The sequence below is a fragment of the Larimichthys crocea genome, chromosome VI (assembly GCF_000972845.2).
Source record: "Larimichthys crocea isolate SSNF chromosome VI, L_crocea_2.0, whole genome shotgun sequence".
Classification (NCBI taxonomy): Eukaryota; Metazoa; Chordata; class Actinopteri; family Sciaenidae; genus Larimichthys; species Larimichthys crocea.
In genome coordinates, this window is record NC_040016.1 from 14,607,391 (window position 1) to 14,627,272 (window position 19,882).

The following is a 19,882-nucleotide window of genomic DNA, read 5'->3' on the forward strand; positions in this document are numbered from 1 at the left end:
TAAAATGTGTAGTATGTATCTAATATGTGCTGAGTATGAGACAGACAGTTGGTGATTTATGAAAAACAAGCATGCATTGGTAGATTCACACATTTTTATGTTACTATCATTATTATGATAACTTTTTTTCATATATGCACTGTGCGTGCATGTTTTCTTGCAGAAATTTGATAATTAATTTTATTATGTTACAAATGTGTCATAGGGAACAAAATGGTTTTGAGTGAGTAAGTAATTTAATTCCTCATTTGGACATGAACTCAGTATGTTGTTTGGTTTCTATTACCTTTACCGTTTCAGAGGATGTTTCAAACAGAGTGAATCATCTTTTTTAAATTGACAATCTTTGGCCGGTTGATTGAGTTGTTTGCTCGTGGCGTTAGCGCCACCGTGTGACGACTACACCACCATTCAACCACATATATTTTGAAAATAAAGGCCTAATAATTTCACAGTTAAATCAGATTAATTGCTCATTACAGTGTGCGTGTTATAAATATCGTGTTTGATGGCAAAAAATCAAATAAACAAACGGAAAACGCGGACCGTTAAACGGCATTGGTCAAGCGGCGCGCATGCGTAAAGAAGCTCCACTTTGTCGAGGGTGTTCGTTTCGTTGGTTTGGATAAGCCGTTAACCGCTCTCCCTCGTTGATGTACTCAACACATCACCGCCCATCCGCCCCATTCGCCTGCGCTTGTGAGACAAAACCAACGCACACGCTGTCAAGTCAAACGTCCGCCGGCTGAGAGACTGCTGGCTCATCTATCGCTAGCTTTTGTTACAATACGGCTCAGCTTATCGATAATTCACCCGTTTTCAGAGCTGTTATCATATTCTGTCGTGAGCTGCTGGTGTAGTCTTTGCTCCCCGCTGACCATGGCCGATCCTAAATACGCTAACCTGCCGGGAATTGTAAGTGGCTAACAGATTAGCTGGTTTGCTATGTGGCAAAGCTAGCAAGCTGTGACAGCTAAGTCAGCTACTGTTTACTCTGCTGCCTTCTTGTTGTTTGCACTTTCTATACGACTTAAACTTTAGTAATTATAGATTATCAATCACTTACCTTTCAGCTAACGCTGTGTCCTTTGATACAAAACCACCAGATAGAGCAAGGGTTAGCATAATACGTGTTGTTGAATGGGGCCGGGGCGTTGGCCAGGCTCATGACAATAAACTGAATATCTTTTTATTTTTTAAACTAGGCCTTTAACGAGCCGGATGTGTACGAGACCGGTGACCTTCCTGAAGATGACCAGGCTCAGTTTGAGTCGGTAAGTTTTGTTTGCACCGGATCTGTCAAGTCTGCAGAGTGTTGCACATTGAGCTAACGTAACCAGATAACAAGTGTTTACAATGAAAACGATCTTCATTGTAATCAATGTGCATTATGCCCGATCAAACACCTAATCACGCAGTCGATTAGCTGGCTTAGTGTCACTACTAAACGCTTGTAGCTCAGCAGCACTGTATTAATGCACAGAAAGCAAATATGATGTCGCTTAATTTGAATGACTGGGCTGTTAAAAACTGCAGCTGTAACCACGTTATGACTTTATTAATGCTCAATAAATATCTTGTGAGTTATATGACAGCCTAACGCTACCATGAATTTGATATATTTGGTTCATATTTCAGTCAAATGTTGCTGATTTCAGGTTCCTCTATATGTTATGCATAGTGTGTTATTATATATCATATAGGGTGTTTTAGTTTAATATTAGTATGTCTTATATATATTTACATATGGAAATAAGTAAGTAAGGGAAGTCAAATATATATATATATATATGATATATAGATATGACTTCCACTCACGCATCATCATTTATTAATATGTCGAGCGACAGAAAGATCTGTGGATGTTTTTAACGTGACGATCCTGTGACTCTCAGTGTCGTCCAGCCGCAGTCATCTACAGTAAAGCGGTTGCATTGTTAGGCCACAGCCTGATTTAACTGTGATATTTGGTCTGCTCTTTGTAAACAGCTGAGCGATGCTGGTCTGACATTGGTTTTAATGTCTGGGCTGTTTACTGACCAGCTGAGTGATTTCCTAATTGGCATTTTCCCTTCCATGTTTCCACATTCGTTCCCTTCCCATACACCCTTGCCCTTGTTTTGACTCTTCCCCTCGCCCCCCTTCCTGGGACCCTAGTTTGTACAAGTAAGCCTGGCTCCATTTTACTCTCAGTGAGCTTAATTCCATGCTTTTTATGCATGTTTTTAAAAAGAAAAAAAAAATCTCATATCCACTTTTTCCTACCTCTTTTGATTGGGATGATGAAATGAGAAATAGATCGATGGAGTGACCCTTGTTGTTCCCTGTAAATCATCTTTTTTTTTTTGATTGTTTTGAAGTGCAAGGAATTGATCCTTTCCCTCTTATTTGTGTTGCTTATTGAAACTGTTTTCAGGGAATAATGATGCTGATGGGTCTTAAGCAGCATTTTTAATTCGCTCTTTCACTCAGTCATGCTTTTGACAGAGCAGTGAAGGCTCAAGTGTGTCTGTGTGAGTGTGAAGCACTGACAGGAGAAAGAAAGGTTTATTTGCTTTGATATTTCCCCTTTAACCTGTCTTTATGTTCTAACAGTTGCTTCTTGCCTAACCACAATATTCTGACTAACATTTTAAAGGCTCCCATACACTGTGTGGTAACATCTTGCAGGTCCATTATGTTTCCAGATGGAAATAATAAAAAATCTGTGCTGGACTGTATCCATTTTGAGACATGTCAGACTGTTTGATGAAGCCCTGGTGAATCATAGCGTTAATGACGTAAATTTAAAAAAAAGAAAAAAAAGAAGCAGAAACATGCCATCAACTTGTGCAATCCATCCGCGGCACTCGTGTTTTTGAAAATGCAGCCAAACAAAAAAAATAAAACAACAAGCTTTCGTCATGGCGCTGACCTTATTAAGCGGAACAGGTATTGACAAGACCGACCCACATTGAGATGACAGTTTTTTTGTCAGCATCATTATAAAATCCTCTTTTTCCGCCATCAGTTGCAATCATTAAGACACAGCCGGCTGCAGACTCACTGTTTAGTGCCACGGCCATCCCTGGCCCTCAGGTACTCTGTTACTTTACAACACAAATGAGTTGGGCCAGTGTATCCCGAGTGCTATATTCTGATTTGTCGGTTTGTGGATGTCGGTCATAGCAGAAGTCATGTTGAGAATTTGGTCCTAATTTTCTGCCGCAGACTTTCTTTGGTTACCAGCAGTGGACATGTCTCTCAGTGTGATCGAAGACCATCATCTTGGCCCGATGACCAAAGATATCCTCACGTGTTTTTGGACAGCTCAAAATCACACAGTGTATAGGACCCTTAGCTTAGATAACTTCATTAACCGCTTTGGTTTGGTCTAGCAGATTAATTTAGGCTGAGCTGCATGTTATGAAGAAATAACTCACTGAATGATTTATAATGGATTTAAATTTCTATCTTTGATTGGACCTTTTTAAGTTCCTTGGCTCCTTTTTTTTAGGCACCTTCAAACCACCCTGTACTCTTAAAATCTGACTGAAGGATTGCTTTCTAAAATCCCCTGCATTCCTAACATAATGCTGTGCGACCTACAGCGCCGTCCATCGGAGCGGGCGGTCGCACTGCATTACAAAGTACAGTACGGTATCGAGGGAGAAAGTAACTTGTTTATGTTAATGGACCATCTTACCACCCTGCATCGGGAAAGAGAGAAAGACCTGGAGACATCATAAGCCGCCTGAACAGTGTGTGTGTGTGTGTCTCCAGGGTTTTTAGCAGCAACTCTCAGAACACTGCTTTCTTTCTTATCTTTCCCCGACCCTGGCCAACTGTTCCTGTTGTGTGCATGGCATGTGATAACCACATTAATCTGTGTTGTCTCTCTCTCTCTCCCTCTCTCTCCCCCCTACTTTTTTCTCCCCCTCTGCTCTTCTGTTACTTTCTCTAACTCTCTTTGGAAACCCAAGGAGCTGGTAAGAGCCTGACTAACTCTCCTCCTCACTCCTCCTTCTCCTCCTCCCTACATCCGTGAATCTGTCTTGTGTTCTTGTGTGTGTGTGTGTGTGTGTTTTTTTTTTTCCCCCGCCCGAATCTGTGTGTGAGCCCGGACTCATGTCATCTATCTGTATGTGTCAGTGGTGTTTGAATATTACCCATAGCCTCTAGTTCATCATAATTGATCACTAGGAAGTGTTGATTGAGTGATCCCCGTTGTTTTTGTGCTTCCCAGAATCACTAATCAAACAACCATCATTTAGAAATGAAAGTGTTGGTGGGCTGCAGCTTTATTAATTTTTTTTTCTTTCATGTAACATTCATTTTACCATTGTAGACTCATGCCACATGGATGAGAGATTTCTTTAAAAAAAGATGTTCTTAATGGCTGTGATACATATATCTTTGCACATTTTTCTCTTGCCTGCTGGTAAATTATGTTGAAATGATCTCTAAGATGACCGCAAGCAACAGCTGTAAAGCTCTGGCAGATTGTCATAATTCATGGCTACACTGGCTTTTTAATTTTCGGAGGGTATCTGACCTTGGTAAGAAATAATACAGTTGTTGAATTAAGCACATAATTCATTATCTTTAATCATATTTTGGGGCAATGATCAAGTGCAGAATTTCCTCTCAGATCTTACCAAACTGTCAACATATTTCAAGTCTACCTTGGGCTTTGAGGCTTTTGGCTCACTGGCTCAGTAAGCCAAGGCCCATTTTTAAGTCTCTGCTGTCTATACAGTCTTACATGGTTTTTGTTTATGTTCATCTGACTTTGTTTCCTGGTGTTTGAATCACAGGAGGAGCTCTGCAGTGACAGCGTGGAGAGGATTGTGGTCAATCCCAACGCAGCCTATGACAAGTTCAAAGACAAGCATGTCACCACCAAGGGGCTTGGTCAGTTCACAGGATGATAAATCACTTAACTCTTAACTCATTTTATCTTTTTATTATAACTAACAAGCAAATTTAACAAACTCATTATAGTAATACATAAGGTCGACATCAGTGGTAATAAGGATATGGACAGAGACACAACTAATTCAAAATATAACAGTATAATAACTGTCCATGCATTGTACAGAGATTAGATTTTGCCCACACGCGTTGATATAAAGGTGGACAAAATAATAGAAACACCTGTCATTATAATGCAGTACAATTTACTGTAGGCTTCAAAATGGCTGAAAGTTAAATCAGTTCTCTGAATTTGAGGTGTATCGAATATTGTATTGTATATAGGTATATCGACTGATGGGACTGTTGAGATTGATACTGAATCTAGAGGTGGATATAGTGAATTTTTCAGCTAGAATTAAAATAGACCTTTTCTGTGTGGATTTTGAACTGATATGACTACAAAAAAGTACTCAGAAAGGTGCGTTTTCATACAACTTTATTAAAGAATATTTAAAGGACCGGTGTGTACGATGGTGTTTAGCCTTGTAGTCGCTGAGGGCTGCTTCTCCTTTTTTACTCTGTGCTTAAGGGATAATGTACAGCGAGCCAGATGCCAGGCGGTTGTCTCTGACGGCTACTTGCCAAGAAATCAATGATTTGATACAAAATATTAATTTAAAAAATGATTTTATTGCTTCTGCTGTAGTCATCCAGAGCCTATGATCAGAACTGTGTCCAGCAGCGGTCTGCTAATCAGAAATAACAGATTGGCTGTGGAGTGCTGTAAGTGACCAATTAGAATCAAGTACTCAGCCAAGCTGAGTTATAAATAATTGTAAATCATAGTGCACTCTGCTGGATAAACTTTGCAGTGACACAAATATAGTGCCCATGAGCATTTTTTCTGCATTAAAAAAATGTTTTGATATATTGAAACCGGCACCTCAGTGTTTTTCCTTTATCAGAGAGGTTTCCAAAGTCCTGTGATAAACTTCACCTCAGTCAGATTTTCAAATTTGATTTTCAAAATGCTCTTTGCAAAACGTAAGACTGGCAGACAAAGTTAACAGGTGCTTCAAAATGTCGCTCTTTTGTTGCGGGTGTAACAAAACAGATCTGCGTTCATTGTTGGTTTCAAACCACAAATCTTGTTCTGGCTCAGACTGCCTCTTACTGACAACCCGTCTGCTTTTTATGTCCATTTTTTTTTTGCCGATTTTCTCACAACCCATTTGTCTCCTTTTCACAGACTTCTCAGACAGAATCAGCAAAAGCAGAAGAGTGGGCTATGAGTCAGGAGATTTTGAAATTGTGAGTACATTCTGTTCAGCACTTCACTTTTTATTCTTTCAGAAGATGTTCCATGTTGAGGGTAACAACACCATTATGATTTTTATTTCACTGGCTACCTGTGTTTTCTGATGGAAGACTCCGAGATGGTGAGATGGTGAGATCCACTCATTTTGCCGTCGTGTAATATTGATACCATTTCTCTGCTCTCTCCTCTCTGTTTAGCTCGGAGAGGGCTGTGGAGTGAAGGAGACGCCCCAGCAGAAGTACCAGCGCCTGGTGAACGAGATCCAAGAACTCACTCAGGAGGTGGATACCATCCAGGTGAACTGACAGCGAGACACAAACATGCACCCAAGCACACTTCTTCCTTTTGCCCACAGGACTTGGCAAGGGATGGTACATTCTGATTATCCAGGCTTTATCTTGCTGTCTGCACACAAGGGGCTTTCCTCCACTCTGCTCCTCGACCACGTCATTGTGTATTTATTTAGGGGAGTGCAGCCTTGTAGCTGGAACATTTAGAGAGGTGTAATATTTATGTCCAGTACAGACCTGAATAACCAATCCAAAGCTTTTTTTTTTTTTGGTGTGTTCACCGAATCATTAAACTCGCCATGAAAATTAGTTCTGATTAAAACCAGTGCAAGGAAGCGCAGACCCATAAAGACCCGACAACTCAGACGCTAATGAAACCTGAGTCTGCTGCTCTGTGAGTCCAACACCAAATTCTACCTGTGAATTGGCAGTTTTCTGTGAAAATGTCCATGGGTATCAGCTCATGTAGGTCACGCTGGCAGAATATGCAGCATGACTGTGTGGAACAAGCTGCTTCTCTGCTACAGCCTCCAAATTTTCACCTGTGAAAGACCTCCTTGGAAAGTTGCTCTGAGTAATATGTGTCCATTCATCAGGGTGAAAGCGGTGAATAGAAAAAGTCAAATACTGCATGCATGAGTGACAACATGCTGTAAACTCACTTAGACCAGAGATGTAATGGCATTGTAAGTAAGTTAGTAAGTTATCATGCAGGGATCACCCCAGAAATCTGACTGTGTGTATAGCTTTGCTATTGTCAGTGTTAAAGAAAAACTCTGGCATTTGTTGCTTCTTATAATTGTAGCTGTTTTTTTTTTCTTATGGGTCAAAATTATTTTGCACCTACCACCTTTGTCGTAGAGATTCAGGAAACATGAAAAAGAAGTGTAGGAAAAAGCAGCTGCTAAAGTTTACAAAATAAATTTACAAAAATAATTTTAAACAATTGTGTTATCCATTATATATATTGTATAGATAGTATAAGTGTATATATAAATATAAATATAAGTCAATCCCTGTGCATTCAGCTGTGATAGCTATTTCAAACCCATGTTTTAAAAAGAAATACTAGAATATCCCTTTAATTTGATCAGAACAAATCCAATTTACATGCCTAGTGCCAGTGTGCATGTTTATGTATTCAGTACATTTTCCTTTTAATTTGACATGTGACACATGTTCTCAAGGGACATCATATCTGGTTGGCTCAGACACACTTCTAGTCCTCGGTTTCATCAACCTTGCCTTTGTTGTTCACAAAAAAACAGCCGTCACTGACTCACTGACCGCTGCGTTCCCTCTGCTTCCAGGCTGCTACAAAGGAAAGCAATGCAGAGGAGCGCCTGACCCCGGTGGTACTCGCCCAGCAGGCAGCCCAGCTCAAACAGCAGCTGGTTTCTGCCCATCTCGACTCACTGCTGGGACCGCAGGCACACATCAACCTGGCGGACCCAGATGGAGCGCTGGCCAGGTGAGCTGAGCAGAGGGAGGAGTGCAAGACAGTAAAGCAAGAGGACAAGCATCTGGAATCTGAAACCTGAAGCTACAACCTATTAGACCCTGACAGAGTGATGAGCTGGCAGGCAGGAAATGGATGGAAAAGGAGAGAGGCAGGGGAATTCATTTTACTCAGCCTTAGACTAAAACTAAGATATAAGGAGTGGGAGTGTAATAAGGGCAAGGCAGTACAGCTGGTATCAACAGCTCACATAAATCCTGCTGATCTCAGTGTAGCACTACCTGGGGATCACAAGAACTGATGGACAGATGATTGAGGAAGGCATATAAAATCTGGAGAAGGTGAAAGAAGGCATAAAGGCAGTGTCAGACAAAAGGAAAGGAAGTCAAGATAGACAGGGAAGTAGACAGTGACACTAGTGAGAGAAGGTGAAGAAAAAGTGATGAAAACTATTCTTAAAAGATCCACACTCACCACGACCTTGCAGTTTACAACAAAGCGGAGGAGGCCACATAACAATATTAAACATACATTATAATCCCTTTTGTGTCTCCTTTTCTTCCCTTTCCGCAGGCGTCTGCTCACCCAGCTGGAAGCAGCCAAGGGCAGCCGTGGCACCGCCGCAGGAGACCCCAAGCAGACAGCATCAGCTAAGGGCCCAGATGGAGTGGTACTCTACGAACTGCACAGCAGACCAGAGCAGGAAAAATTCAATGAGTCTGCCAAGGTAAAGTGGAAAGAGAGGTTGATGAATGTCCCGGATGAACGCGCTATCAAATGTTTCGGTGCCGCGATGAGGTTAGGCGTGTTTTTGTTTTCATATGAGACAAATGTCAGAATATTTGATGTAATGAACGAGACAAAAGCAGGAAGGCATGTGCGTGGATGTTTGTGTGTGTCCTGTGGGATGCTCGTCACTGCCAGCCATGTGTTGCCTTGTTTCGTCCCTGTAGATGGCGGAATTGGAGAAGCGTCTTGCTGAGCTGGAGATCGCTGTTGGCTCAGGATCAGACAAGCAGGTACACACTGACTTTCTCATGCTTCTCTCTTTCATTCACACCAATCCTCTTTATCTCCTTCTCTCTTTCATTCTCACACCAGCAGAATTTTCACACTCGTGTTGCCGTGTAACCATCCACAAAGTGACATTGAAATCAAATCTTCCACTTGATTTATGTAAATTATGAGGTGCCTTTTATTGCTCCTTGTATTTCTTCTTGTAAAATGTATTTTTCCCTCTTTGTGTTCTTGTTTCAGGGACCTCTGAGTGCTGGTGTACAAGGAACCAGTTTGATGGTAAGAAGAAGAACTTTCTTTTCGATCTGATCTGATGTGCAGCCAGAGAACTGGGTCATACTTGAAATATCAGTTTCTCCAAGTTTCTTTATCGCTACTTCACCAGTATTAAGAGCAAGAACTGTTTCGCCTGCAAGCTTATATAATAAGTTGTGTTTGTGCTTGCATCAGGACACCATAGAGCTCCTGCAGGCGAGGGTCAGCGCACTGGACTCTGCTACTCTGGATCAAGTGGAGGCCAGACTGCAGGTAAAGAAGAAAAAAAGTTGGTTGCAATTTGATTGGGTTCTGATTTGTACCGCACATTACCATTAGTATTATGTTTTACTGTTTAATCACAGGGTCAATATCTACCGGTAATATATTTATTTATACCATTCTATCTTTTGTATTTGTAATAATGTAAAATTATGAAACAAGTGAGAGAACCAGAACTCTTAATGGGGAACCGTCCATTTGCTTTGTGGTGAAATAGTGTTAAATACTTTTTTAAATATGTCCTTACAGTTGGTTTAACTGTGGCATTGCCCGCTGTGAGAAACTGTTAATTTGCCACAGTATTGATCTTTACCTATTCAATGTTTTTTTGTTACACATCTGAATGGTACTTCTCATACTTTCCCCGCTCCCATTCAGAGTGTCCTCGGGAAGATGAATGAGATTGCTAAACACAAGGCAGCGATTGAGGACGCTGATACACAAAACAAGGTTTGTAATCCTCGCACATCAATCAGTCCATTCTAACTGCAGCAGTCTTCTCAGAGTAACTTACAGACCATCTGCAATGCCTCTGTTACAAAGATCTTTAAGATGGAAGATTCCCACAACCGTGAACAGATCTTACTAATTCAGTCTTTGTGACAATATATTACTTTGGAAGACATTCATGAGCAATTGACCGGCTCTGGCAGCCAGACTAACCGGTGAAGAGCAGGACCATATGTTAATTTGAATTCAGTCTTTAATAAACATCTTTGGTCAGTATTGATTCAAACTTTTTGGATGTTAGGTTTAGCTGAAAGATCTGCATGATTTCCAGGCAATGCTCTTGGGCATTGACTATTCTGAAGTGCTGTACGCTTGAAAGACCAGTAGAGGGCAGGGCATATTAATTAAATCATTATGGTGAACGATTAAGTCATGCAGAGTGGTTCATTTTTGATAAATAAGATTATTGTACATTGCTGTTTGACTGTAATGCACTATAATTGTGATTAACTAAAGAGCATAAAAGCAAACTTCAATGCAGTGGTTCTCAAACTGTGGTGTGACCTCCACTGGCTCGGCATAAAGCCACTGCAGTTGGGGCATTGAGGACCAGGGGAAACATGGAGTGATGCTGAAGTTGAAAGAACATGACAAAAATACACAAACACGCTTTTTTTTAATGATATCTTGATGACCATTATTTGACTAAAATTCATTTTGCATCCTTTTTTATTATTTGCTTCGATTGATTAAAACAAATGGGTGTGAACTTTTCTTAGCTTTTGCAGTGGGGTGTGCCATTAAAAATGTAATGTAAAATTATGTAGATTAAAGTCATTGTACCAACAATTACCAGGGCTAGTTTGAATGTTGCTGTGTAATAATGTGTCCCCACACAGCTCAAATGTAGACTACACAGAAGAAATATCAAAGAAACTATATATTGATCATAGACCATAGATTCGAGATAGAGTCGTGTACATTCATCACTTGAATAAATGTATTTAAATTTATGGATTTCAGCTCATTTATTTATGTATCGTGCATTTATATGGTTTACAGTACAATAATAATTATTACATCAGGAAACTATGGACAGATCGCTGACCTTGGGCAAGTTAGACGTGTTCTGTTAGCAAGAGAGGGGGGGGGCTTCAACTTGGTATTAAACTGGCCTGTATGTGTTTACCTGTCAGGTGTCGCAGCTGTATGACGTGGTGCAGAAGTGGGATGCCGTGTCCACTTCTATACCTCAGGTGGTGCAGAGGCTTGTCGCAGTCAAGGAGTTGCATGAGCAAGGTAACACAAAGGAACTGAAACTGGTTTGCTGCAGCACGAGACTTTGTGCTTCGTGTCCTTACATGAATCTCAAAGCCACAAGACAATACTAGTTGTTGTGGTAGATGAGTTTACGGTCACATCACTTGACCCCATAACAATATATGAATGTACTGCCGGTGAGTTATTGGTTCATATTGAAAATATTGTAATAATATTGCTCTGGGGTCCAATTTTACCCCAGTAAGAATAATAACAATGAAAACTTGGATAATTTATGTTCTCTTCTTGTATGTGGGTGAAGAACCTTGAAATGACACCCATGAGAGTTCAAGGAGAGTATGTATGTAGGTTAGTGGGGGGGTGGGTGGCATTAAAGATTCAAAATATGTAGGATGTAGCCACAGAAACATAACAGGGTGTGAACCCAGATCACGTTTCAGGCAGCGCCTGTGCTGGGAAGCACTACTTAGTCTGGAATGATTTGCATTTGCAATGGGAACGTCTGCATGCGAGACAAAAGATGAAAACTAAGCGAAAATGGGATTCAAATGGATAATGGAATTAGCCCAAACCATGCCGTTCTATTATAACAAAGGGCAAAAAATCAGTGAGAGGGAGCCTCAAAATGGTAATAGAATTAGACCAAATCTAGCAATACTGTTAAACACTCCCCCCCCAGGAAGAAAGAGATGCATGATATTATATATCACATTATCATCTTTTTATTATTTAGCACATGAAAGCAGAACCTTGGCATTAATAGATTATATTGATAATTAATTTCTGAGATCTGAACAAGGTCATTTATCATCCCGACTCTTCGTATACCAATCTGTCACAGTCTGCAGCTGAAGTGCCACTCGCTCAATAAGGGTTTGAGCTGCTGCTGATTTTATTTTCCTGTCCTGATCTTTCTCTACAGATGAAGGCAAACAAGTCAAAGAAAACGCAGTTTAATCTTTCAAGCAGCTATTCGCCTGTTTCAGAGTTTTCTCTCTACCCCCCTTCACTTAGGCTGAGACAAAAGACAACGTTGCATTCTAACCACTAATTTATAAATTTGAGAATACTCCATCTTACTTATTCCTTCTCTCTTTGCTTCTGGATTGCGCTTCATCCAACCCCACCCTCTTGCAGCCATGCAGTTTGGACAGCTGCTGACCCATCTGGACACCACTCAGCAGATGATCAACAACTCTCTGAAGGACAATAACACCCTGCTAACACAGGTAGGAAGTTCAACATTAATCATTTTTAACACCGCGTGGAACTTGACTTAAATGTTCACCTCTTGTGGGTGAGCGACTACAACCATAGGGACTGTTGGCATGAGGCCAGTAGATGCATGTTAGTCTCACCGGTAGGTCCACACGGAATGAGTTCAAACAATGAATGCTATCCTATTACAGGAACTAATCTCATTCTGTGGCCAAAGACTAACCTGGTGAAACACTGCTCTAGTTTTGTCTATAGAAGGTTTGTCACAGTTGGGTTCATCTAAAAAGAAACTCAACTGCTTGGCAATAACCTCTGTGTGTGGAACAAATGAGTGTAAAAAATGTCCACTCAAACACTTTCGAGTGTGCTGTGGAGCCAAAACCAACAATGTAACAAAGTGCAGCTAATCATTAGAAGGAAAGACTCTCTAAAGCCTCTTCTGGGTTCAGTCAGTACTCAACCTGTGCTTTCACAGGTTCAAGGCTTCAAGTTGGCAGACAAAGCAGCGCCTTGTCAAGTATTATTATTATTATTACTTGGTGTTGAAACTTCAAATATATGAAATCAGAAAAGTTCTGACCTCACTTTTCATAGACTTACATTGTATCCTAAAGTGGTGTCCTAAGGTTTTAGGTTATTGAATTTGATGTTAACATACTTTCACATTTCTTTTGTAGCGAGCAGTTATTCTGTCGCCTCCTGACACAACATTGCCCATCCATTTAAAACGTTATAAAAGGGATGCAGGAGAAGCAGCAAATCCACTGATGAAACTAGAACCAGTCAATATTTTGCATGTTTGGTTGATTTAATCTATTGAAACGTGAAGCGTTCCTGCTGATGCTTAAAGTTAAGGTTATAAAAGTCTTATTTTTACTTAAGGTCTTAAATATTACAGCTTAAATAAGTCCATAAGTTAAAAATATCAACATTTAAATAACCAGTAACTTTTATTTTTATTCCCAGAGCCCAAGGTAATACCTACTTTCCAAAACAAGATATTCAGTTTATAGAAATCAGAGACATGAAGTGAATGTTTGAGATTCATCTGTTGACCGATCATTTTTCAATATTTATAACCAGGTTCTCTCATCTTTTAAGCACCTTTGCTTTCCATCATGCTTACTGCCTCTTACTGCCCTTTTTTTATATCTCAAATCCACATCCACTCTTTCCCTCCCTACGTTTTCTCTATATCTGCAGAATTTCCTGCCTCACCTCAAATCATTATCCTCACTCTCCACCACAGCTTCTACCCTGCCACTTCTCTCTACTCTGTCCCATCAACATGTCTCAATTGTACACCTTCACACCTAACTTTCACTCCCAACACTACTCCCCTCTTCTTAACCTAACTTTTTTTTTTCCTCCCTCATCCAGGTCCAACAGACAATGAAGGAAAACCTGGTGGCTGTAGAAGAGAACTTTGCTGCGCTAGATCAGAGGATGAAGAAGCTTTCCAAATAAACAGTAGCAGAATTTGGACCGGTCTAGGAGAGTGTTGAACATGGACAAATAAGAGTTGGCTAGAGAGCGCAGAGCGGGGATTGGGGGGGGGTTTAACTCTGTCCTTTCTGGCCATTCCTCTCTTGCTCTCTACTTCGCCTCTGCCTTTTTTCACTAAGTGGAATGTTTAGAAAGTTGGAAAAGATGGAATAACAAAAAAAAAAAGACCAAATGTTCTTGTCCACCCTCCTTTCCTCTTCCTTTCTCTTGCATCAGATTGATATCAATGGAAAACACATTTGTCCACTCTATATATGCCACTGATTGCAGTCCCTTGTTAAGCTTATTGAGTTTTAGACTGGATTGTTTTTATAATTATTAGTATTAAACATAAGAAATTCCTCCATTCCTTTTGGAACATCACACTAATACTGGATTTGTACTGTAAACTGGTCAAAATAAATGGATCACAGTAATGTTGGGTTAATGGACGACACATTCAAGATGTTGTCGACTGTGTTTAAAGAAAATTGAGATCTATTGTCTTAGAGTGTTGTAGCTGGGAGCACTTCTGTGCGAGTGTCAGGGCCATGTCACAGAAGGAAAGCTTGTAAATATGCCTGCGTACCTTATTGTTTCTTCACGCTCGGTCGCTTGTAACTATATTATTATGACTGAGATCGAACACCACAGACAAACTTTTAATCTGCTTTGTCATTGCCTACAAGTCAACTGTATTGTCATCTGTGGTCATGGAAACTGATCAATAAAACAAAGTGAGATAAACATGGCTTCTTTTACTTGACATCGTAGAAAAGCTGCCCACTTAATAAAACAAAAAGAAAAATACTATTATTATGCTTTACCAAATTACTGAATGGAATTGGGTAATAATGTAGACGTCTTGCCAGATGCCTGAAAAGGCTTTAAGGATGATGTAAGATTACGTGTAGAATAATGAGTCACCAGCCGTTTGTGTTATACACTATAGCCATGATACTTTGTCATGTAGAAACACATTTCATTGAGAGGGATACATTTGAAATTCATATTTATCTTAATTAAGGTATTCAATATCTTTAAAAAAAAAGCTTTAAAATAATTACTTTGTGGTTTCTTTATTGTAAAGAATTGTCCATTTATGAACACTGGGTGGCAGCATAGCATCTAATAAAAAAAAGGTCAAACTCTGATTGTACACAGTTAATCAGTTTTCAAAGATACTACCAAATACACTTCATAAATGCAAATTATTATTGTTATATAGAAATGCAGTGTGTTACACTCCTAAAATGTTAAATTACTCACAGTCCAGTTCGTGTTGGTCCCTAAAAGATGAGTAACTTGACAGTCTGACAAACTGGATTTTGAACACTGATAGGAAAAGATAACTATACACACTGCCTACAAGGTGAAAAGTGTGTTTAGAAAACTCGATGTGGCTAAGAGCTTTATGGGCTGAGCGACAGCCCCGCTTCATGCGCCTGCCATTCCCTTATCTCTATCTCCTCATTTTCTATCCTCGCCGTACTGTCGGCTAAGACAATTGTCCTAAAGGATTATGTGTCCCAAATGTTCTGTTAGTATTGTGAACACAAGTACTATGCTTGACAGTGAGTGAAGACGTACAGCAGAAGAGACACCAAAGAAAACTAGCCTGATACTTTGTTATTCACAGAGTAAATCAACACAAGGCACTCGATGATTTTCTCTGAGAATCTATCTGAGGTTGGTAGTTTTACCACAAGCATTAAAACAAAAAGCTTGCTCATGTTTGAGGTCAGTGGACTGTATTTAGTGACAGCGTCAGTCAGGTAGGGATCAAGTATTTCTGATGACTCATCCAGACACAGCGTGTTGTAGTACAGAGGTCAATTTTGTGATAACTAAACATGTTCCTACATGCCCTCTTCAGATGGAGTAAAGCCTCTTTAACTCAAGTGTTTCTGGCTAATGTGCCTCTGAATTAGACATAATATTTAATGAAGCTTTTCACTTTGTCTGAGTTTTATAGCTGCATCTTTGCCAGTATCACATCTTTCTTTTATATCAGAGAAAGATTGAGTGTTGAGCAGCTTTACTTTTCCCCTACTGTAAATGGACTTCAGCACTGGCCTGCTTGGACGGGACATATCAAGTGTGACTTGCAGGGAATTAGATCCAGAGCTCCAACTTAGAAGGGAATGCCCCAGATGAGCACAGAGACATACCATGTACTGTATATCATGTTATACTGCATTTGTCCTTCTATTTTGGGTGTGCTAGATTGGGTGAGCCCTGCCCCATCTGTTAAGACGCATTTATACACAATTACAAACTGAAGATTACCAAGAGGTCAGTCCAAAATATTGTTAACAACGACGGCAAGTGATATTATTTCAGACTGTAGCTCTCGATGTAGCTCTGAATATGAATGAGGATAGAAGGACAATGAATGAATGATAAAACAGAAGCCCTTTTAAAACATGCAAGTTTGAAACCAAAGAGGGCTTTTAGTAACATAAATGACATTTAAAGCTCAGTCATTCTTGACTGTACAGTAAAATTGCAGCAACTCATATAAATATATATATATCAGTAGCTCACACCAACCTTTACTCCACTGGACAAAGTAAATATTTAAGTCCTCAGGCAGAAAAGAGCCGCTGAAAACAGAAAAGGCTGTAGGGAGCACCAATTGCTCCAAAATCTCTGTTTCTGGTGCTGATATGGAGAAACTAAGAGGAGAGGAAGAAAAGGATGGAATAAAGCCTGGAGTGCGTGTTTCGCTGCCAGTATACCCACCTGTTCAGACAGGCTTTTAAAGTTTAATGCCTTACAGTCTCTAGCTTGGGCTTGTTTTTTATGCCTTTGCCTTTTTTTTATTCTTATATCTCTTCTTTGACGCGTATGTTGGTGCCAAGAAATGAAGAAATCAAGCCTGTCTATACTGTACTGCCGGAGATTTTTGAGACGATGAAATCACAATCTAGGAAATAACTAAAGGCAATCAGTTTGGCTCTTTTGAGCAATTTAAAGATTGTGGAAATTGGTTACAATTTAACAAAACATTTAACAAAATTCCAATTCATTACCTTTACTATAGAGCTAATATAACCCTAATATTTATTTGACAAACAACAGTAAAATTACTGATAACAATTCTGAAACTAAAATAGAGGTAAGTAAAAGTATACACGGAGGGAACAACTGACATTAGAAAGCAGGAATATTCTATAGACAAGAGAAAACTAATCACACAAAGGCCTCTGCATCAGTTTGTCAATTATACCTGAATGGGCTTAGACAGGTGATGAGCTTGTGGTGAAACAGAGAAGGACAGATGAAGTGGGTGCAGGTAAGCGGAGTGAAATAGGATGGATACTGTTGTGGGGCAGAATGAGGCTTGTAGCGAATGGGGGGGAAAAAAAGGAAAAGACGACGGGGATGGTAGGGTAAAGAGGTGACGCTCCAAGGTAAACAGGGTTTTAACAGACTAATAAGATTGTCTGTAAAGTCGTCCTAAAGCTCCAAAGACAAAAATCTCAACAAGTGGATCTGGCATTTAGCCGTTTTATCAGGACAGGATGAGTAGAACTCGAAAACTCTCAAAAAAAACAAATAACAACCTGAAATGATTTTTAACTTTATGGGCATTAAGGTAGTTTTTCTGTTGTGTGTGATTGCTGGACATCTTATTTGTTAAAGAGATGATAGATGGGGAAATAAAATGCAAATTGGTTGATTAATGGGCATCGTCAGACAAAAGAGAATTGCAATATTGGCCTCAGCTGAGACGGCCATTGGCAAAAGAGATGAATGTAGTATCAATGGGGACGTAAAGCTTAAAGAAAAAGCAAAACATCCTATTTATATTGTCCTAGAATCTCACCGGTATATCAGACATTTTCAAATGACATTTAATTCCACACACAAGCAGAGATATTTTTAAAAAAATATGACTTCCCCAGTTCTCACCAAGAGCCCAGAATGTCTGATAGGGTGTGGAGGTTTTTCTTGTGGTTGTCTGGGACGTAGAAAAATACTTAAGACAAACAAACAATGAGAAAGCGCACGCCAAGAGAGGAAAAAGAAAAAGGATTTACTGTATCACCAGCACATGTTAACAGCTGTATCAGTTGGTCTCAGTTCAGAGATGGGAAGGATTCCGACAGCTGGTGTGTGTGAGAGTGTGTGTGAGTGTGTGTGTGTGTGTGACGGGGGGAAACTGGGTGTAGAGCTTTGACCAAGGGCACAGGACAGAAAGAAGAGTGTGGTGTGGTGGCTGGAAATTCCCCAGACTGTTTCTGCCTGTAAAACAAAAGAAAACAATACACAAAAACATGATTTGAGGAGGATAATAACTCCCAACATTAAAAACCACTATTGTCAACTTTTCTCTTTTGTGTCTTTCATTGCTGAATGTTGGTTACATTTCAAACGACATGATCTAAATCAATGTGGCAGCATAACAAAGTGTAAGCAAATAGGAAAAATACATTTTTCTTTTTTTTTTAAATTGTCATTTTTCAGTCATTATCATTATAAATTTTGGTTGTTTTCACTTTTTGTCATGTTGTTACAGTCTGGTAAAGTTATGTGGCCATAAGTGGACTTTCTTGTTTTGTTAGCTTGTTTAAAAAAAAAAAAAACATGATGTAATATATCACAGTTGTTATGTGGGGCTGTTAATAATCTCTATTAAAAAATAGAACATGTTCAGCTATTTATGACAAAGCAGACAAAAGGAGTACTTAGTGAGATTAGGCTAAAGCAGGTAAAACATCACAGCAACACCATAGCAACTGATATCGCCATATACACCCATCAGTAATGACTTAAGCTCATCTGGAGGCTGATCCACATCACCAGACAACCAGTTTGGAGCACTTGTTTACACCCAGTTGACAAGTGCCATAAGAAATAACACAAGACAACTAGAGAATAACATAATAGAGGATAAGTAATATGTCTTATTAATAACATGGGTTGTTGTGTTTTTCTCTTATTATTATTATTATTATTGTTTTTTTCATTTTATTAATTAAAACGACAGATCACTCAGAAAACAGAGACCATGGTCGCTTAGACTATGTTGAACACTGAAAAACATGCAACCTAGATCTGGGGTTGTAAACACTGTTTTCTAATGAATACAACACAGACGACGAGACTGACAAAATAAACAGACGGCAGGGGTGGAGAGGGAGGGGTGTAGAGAAAGTATGCTGAACTACTCAGCAACAGCCACTCAAGTCGTGACGTGTTCACGGTGCTTCCTGCAGCGCTTTAACCCGGGTCCTAGAGACAGTATTTGAGCTTTCTATTCGCTGCTTGGCGCTGTTGCTATGGGGCTGTGCATGTTGAGCCGTGCACGTTGCGCCGTGCATGGTTAAAAAAAAAAAAAAAAAAAGAAGAAGAAGAAGAAAAAAAAAACAGTTTGTGTGCTGAGTTTGGGATTAGGGCAGAAAGTGTCAGGAGCGGGTTGAAGAGCCCGCATCAAGAGTGCAACATGATGAAACGTGGTTTGATTTCAGTGTCACCTGATTGTTGTTGTTGTTGTTTGTTTACTAGATTAATGGTCACTGTAACCATCATAGGTATCATTTACTGTCTGACTCCATGTGTGTCTGAGATGTGACCTTGTTGAACTTTGTGCTTTTAATGTCATTATTATTATTTCCATCTGTTTGTCATAGTCAGTGTAAGTTTATCCAGACTTTATGAATACTGTGCTGTCACAATGTTCGTGTGAACCTTCTGAATGGTTGAATTCATGTTGATTAGTTCATCTATCAGATGATATTTATATCTGTGGATGTGACATTAAGGGGACTACATTGAGTCTAAACTAACATATCAATGACGATCTATTTTGAATATCTCCAAATCGGTGGTGACTTTATAGATTCTGCAGCGTGTGTGAACCTTTATAAATATTGAAAAAAAAAATGAATACAGCTTATCATGGGCTATTTATATCAACAATTG

At 39.6% G+C, this 19,882-nt stretch overlaps 1 protein-coding gene across 2 annotated transcripts; it reads left to right on the top strand.

Moving 5' to 3' along the window:
- The first annotated feature begins 635 nt into the window (after nt 1-635).
- On the top strand, nt 636-14,698 carry dctn2 (dynactin 2 (p50)). Of its 2 annotated transcripts, XM_027279223.1 has the most exons (15): nt 636-915; nt 1,206-1,274; nt 3,963-3,968; nt 4,797-4,893; nt 6,146-6,207; nt 6,412-6,510; nt 7,815-7,975; nt 8,537-8,690; nt 8,917-8,982; nt 9,221-9,259; nt 9,431-9,508; nt 9,896-9,967; nt 11,164-11,266; nt 12,386-12,477; nt 13,847-14,698. In XM_027279223.1, the coding sequence occupies exons 1-15, from the start codon at nt 880-882 to the stop codon at nt 13,931-13,933; spliced, it is 1,221 nt and encodes a 406-aa protein (XP_027135024.1). In that variant the 5' UTR covers nt 636-879; the 3' UTR covers nt 13,934-14,698. The 2 variants fall into 2 exon arrangements, with proteins under 2 accessions (XP_027135024.1, XP_027135025.1); XM_027279224.1 differs by lacking the exon at nt 3,963-3,968 and having other exon boundaries at nt 640-915.
- The last annotated feature ends 5,184 nt before the right edge of the window (nt 14,699-19,882 follow it).

Bases quoted from the DNA above. Each gene is read 5' to 3' on its own strand.
- dctn2 (XM_027279223.1), top strand. From the start codon at position 880: ATGGCCGATCCTAAATACGCTAACCTGCCGGGAATT. The intron at 6,208-6,411 runs GTGAGTACATTC...CTCTCTGTTTAG, and splicing joins AGTCAGGAGATTTTGAAATT to CTCGGAGAGGGCTGTGGAGT. The intron at 8,691-8,916 runs GTAAAGTGGAAA...TCGTCCCTGTAG, and splicing joins AATTCAATGAGTCTGCCAAG to ATGGCGGAATTGGAGAAGCG.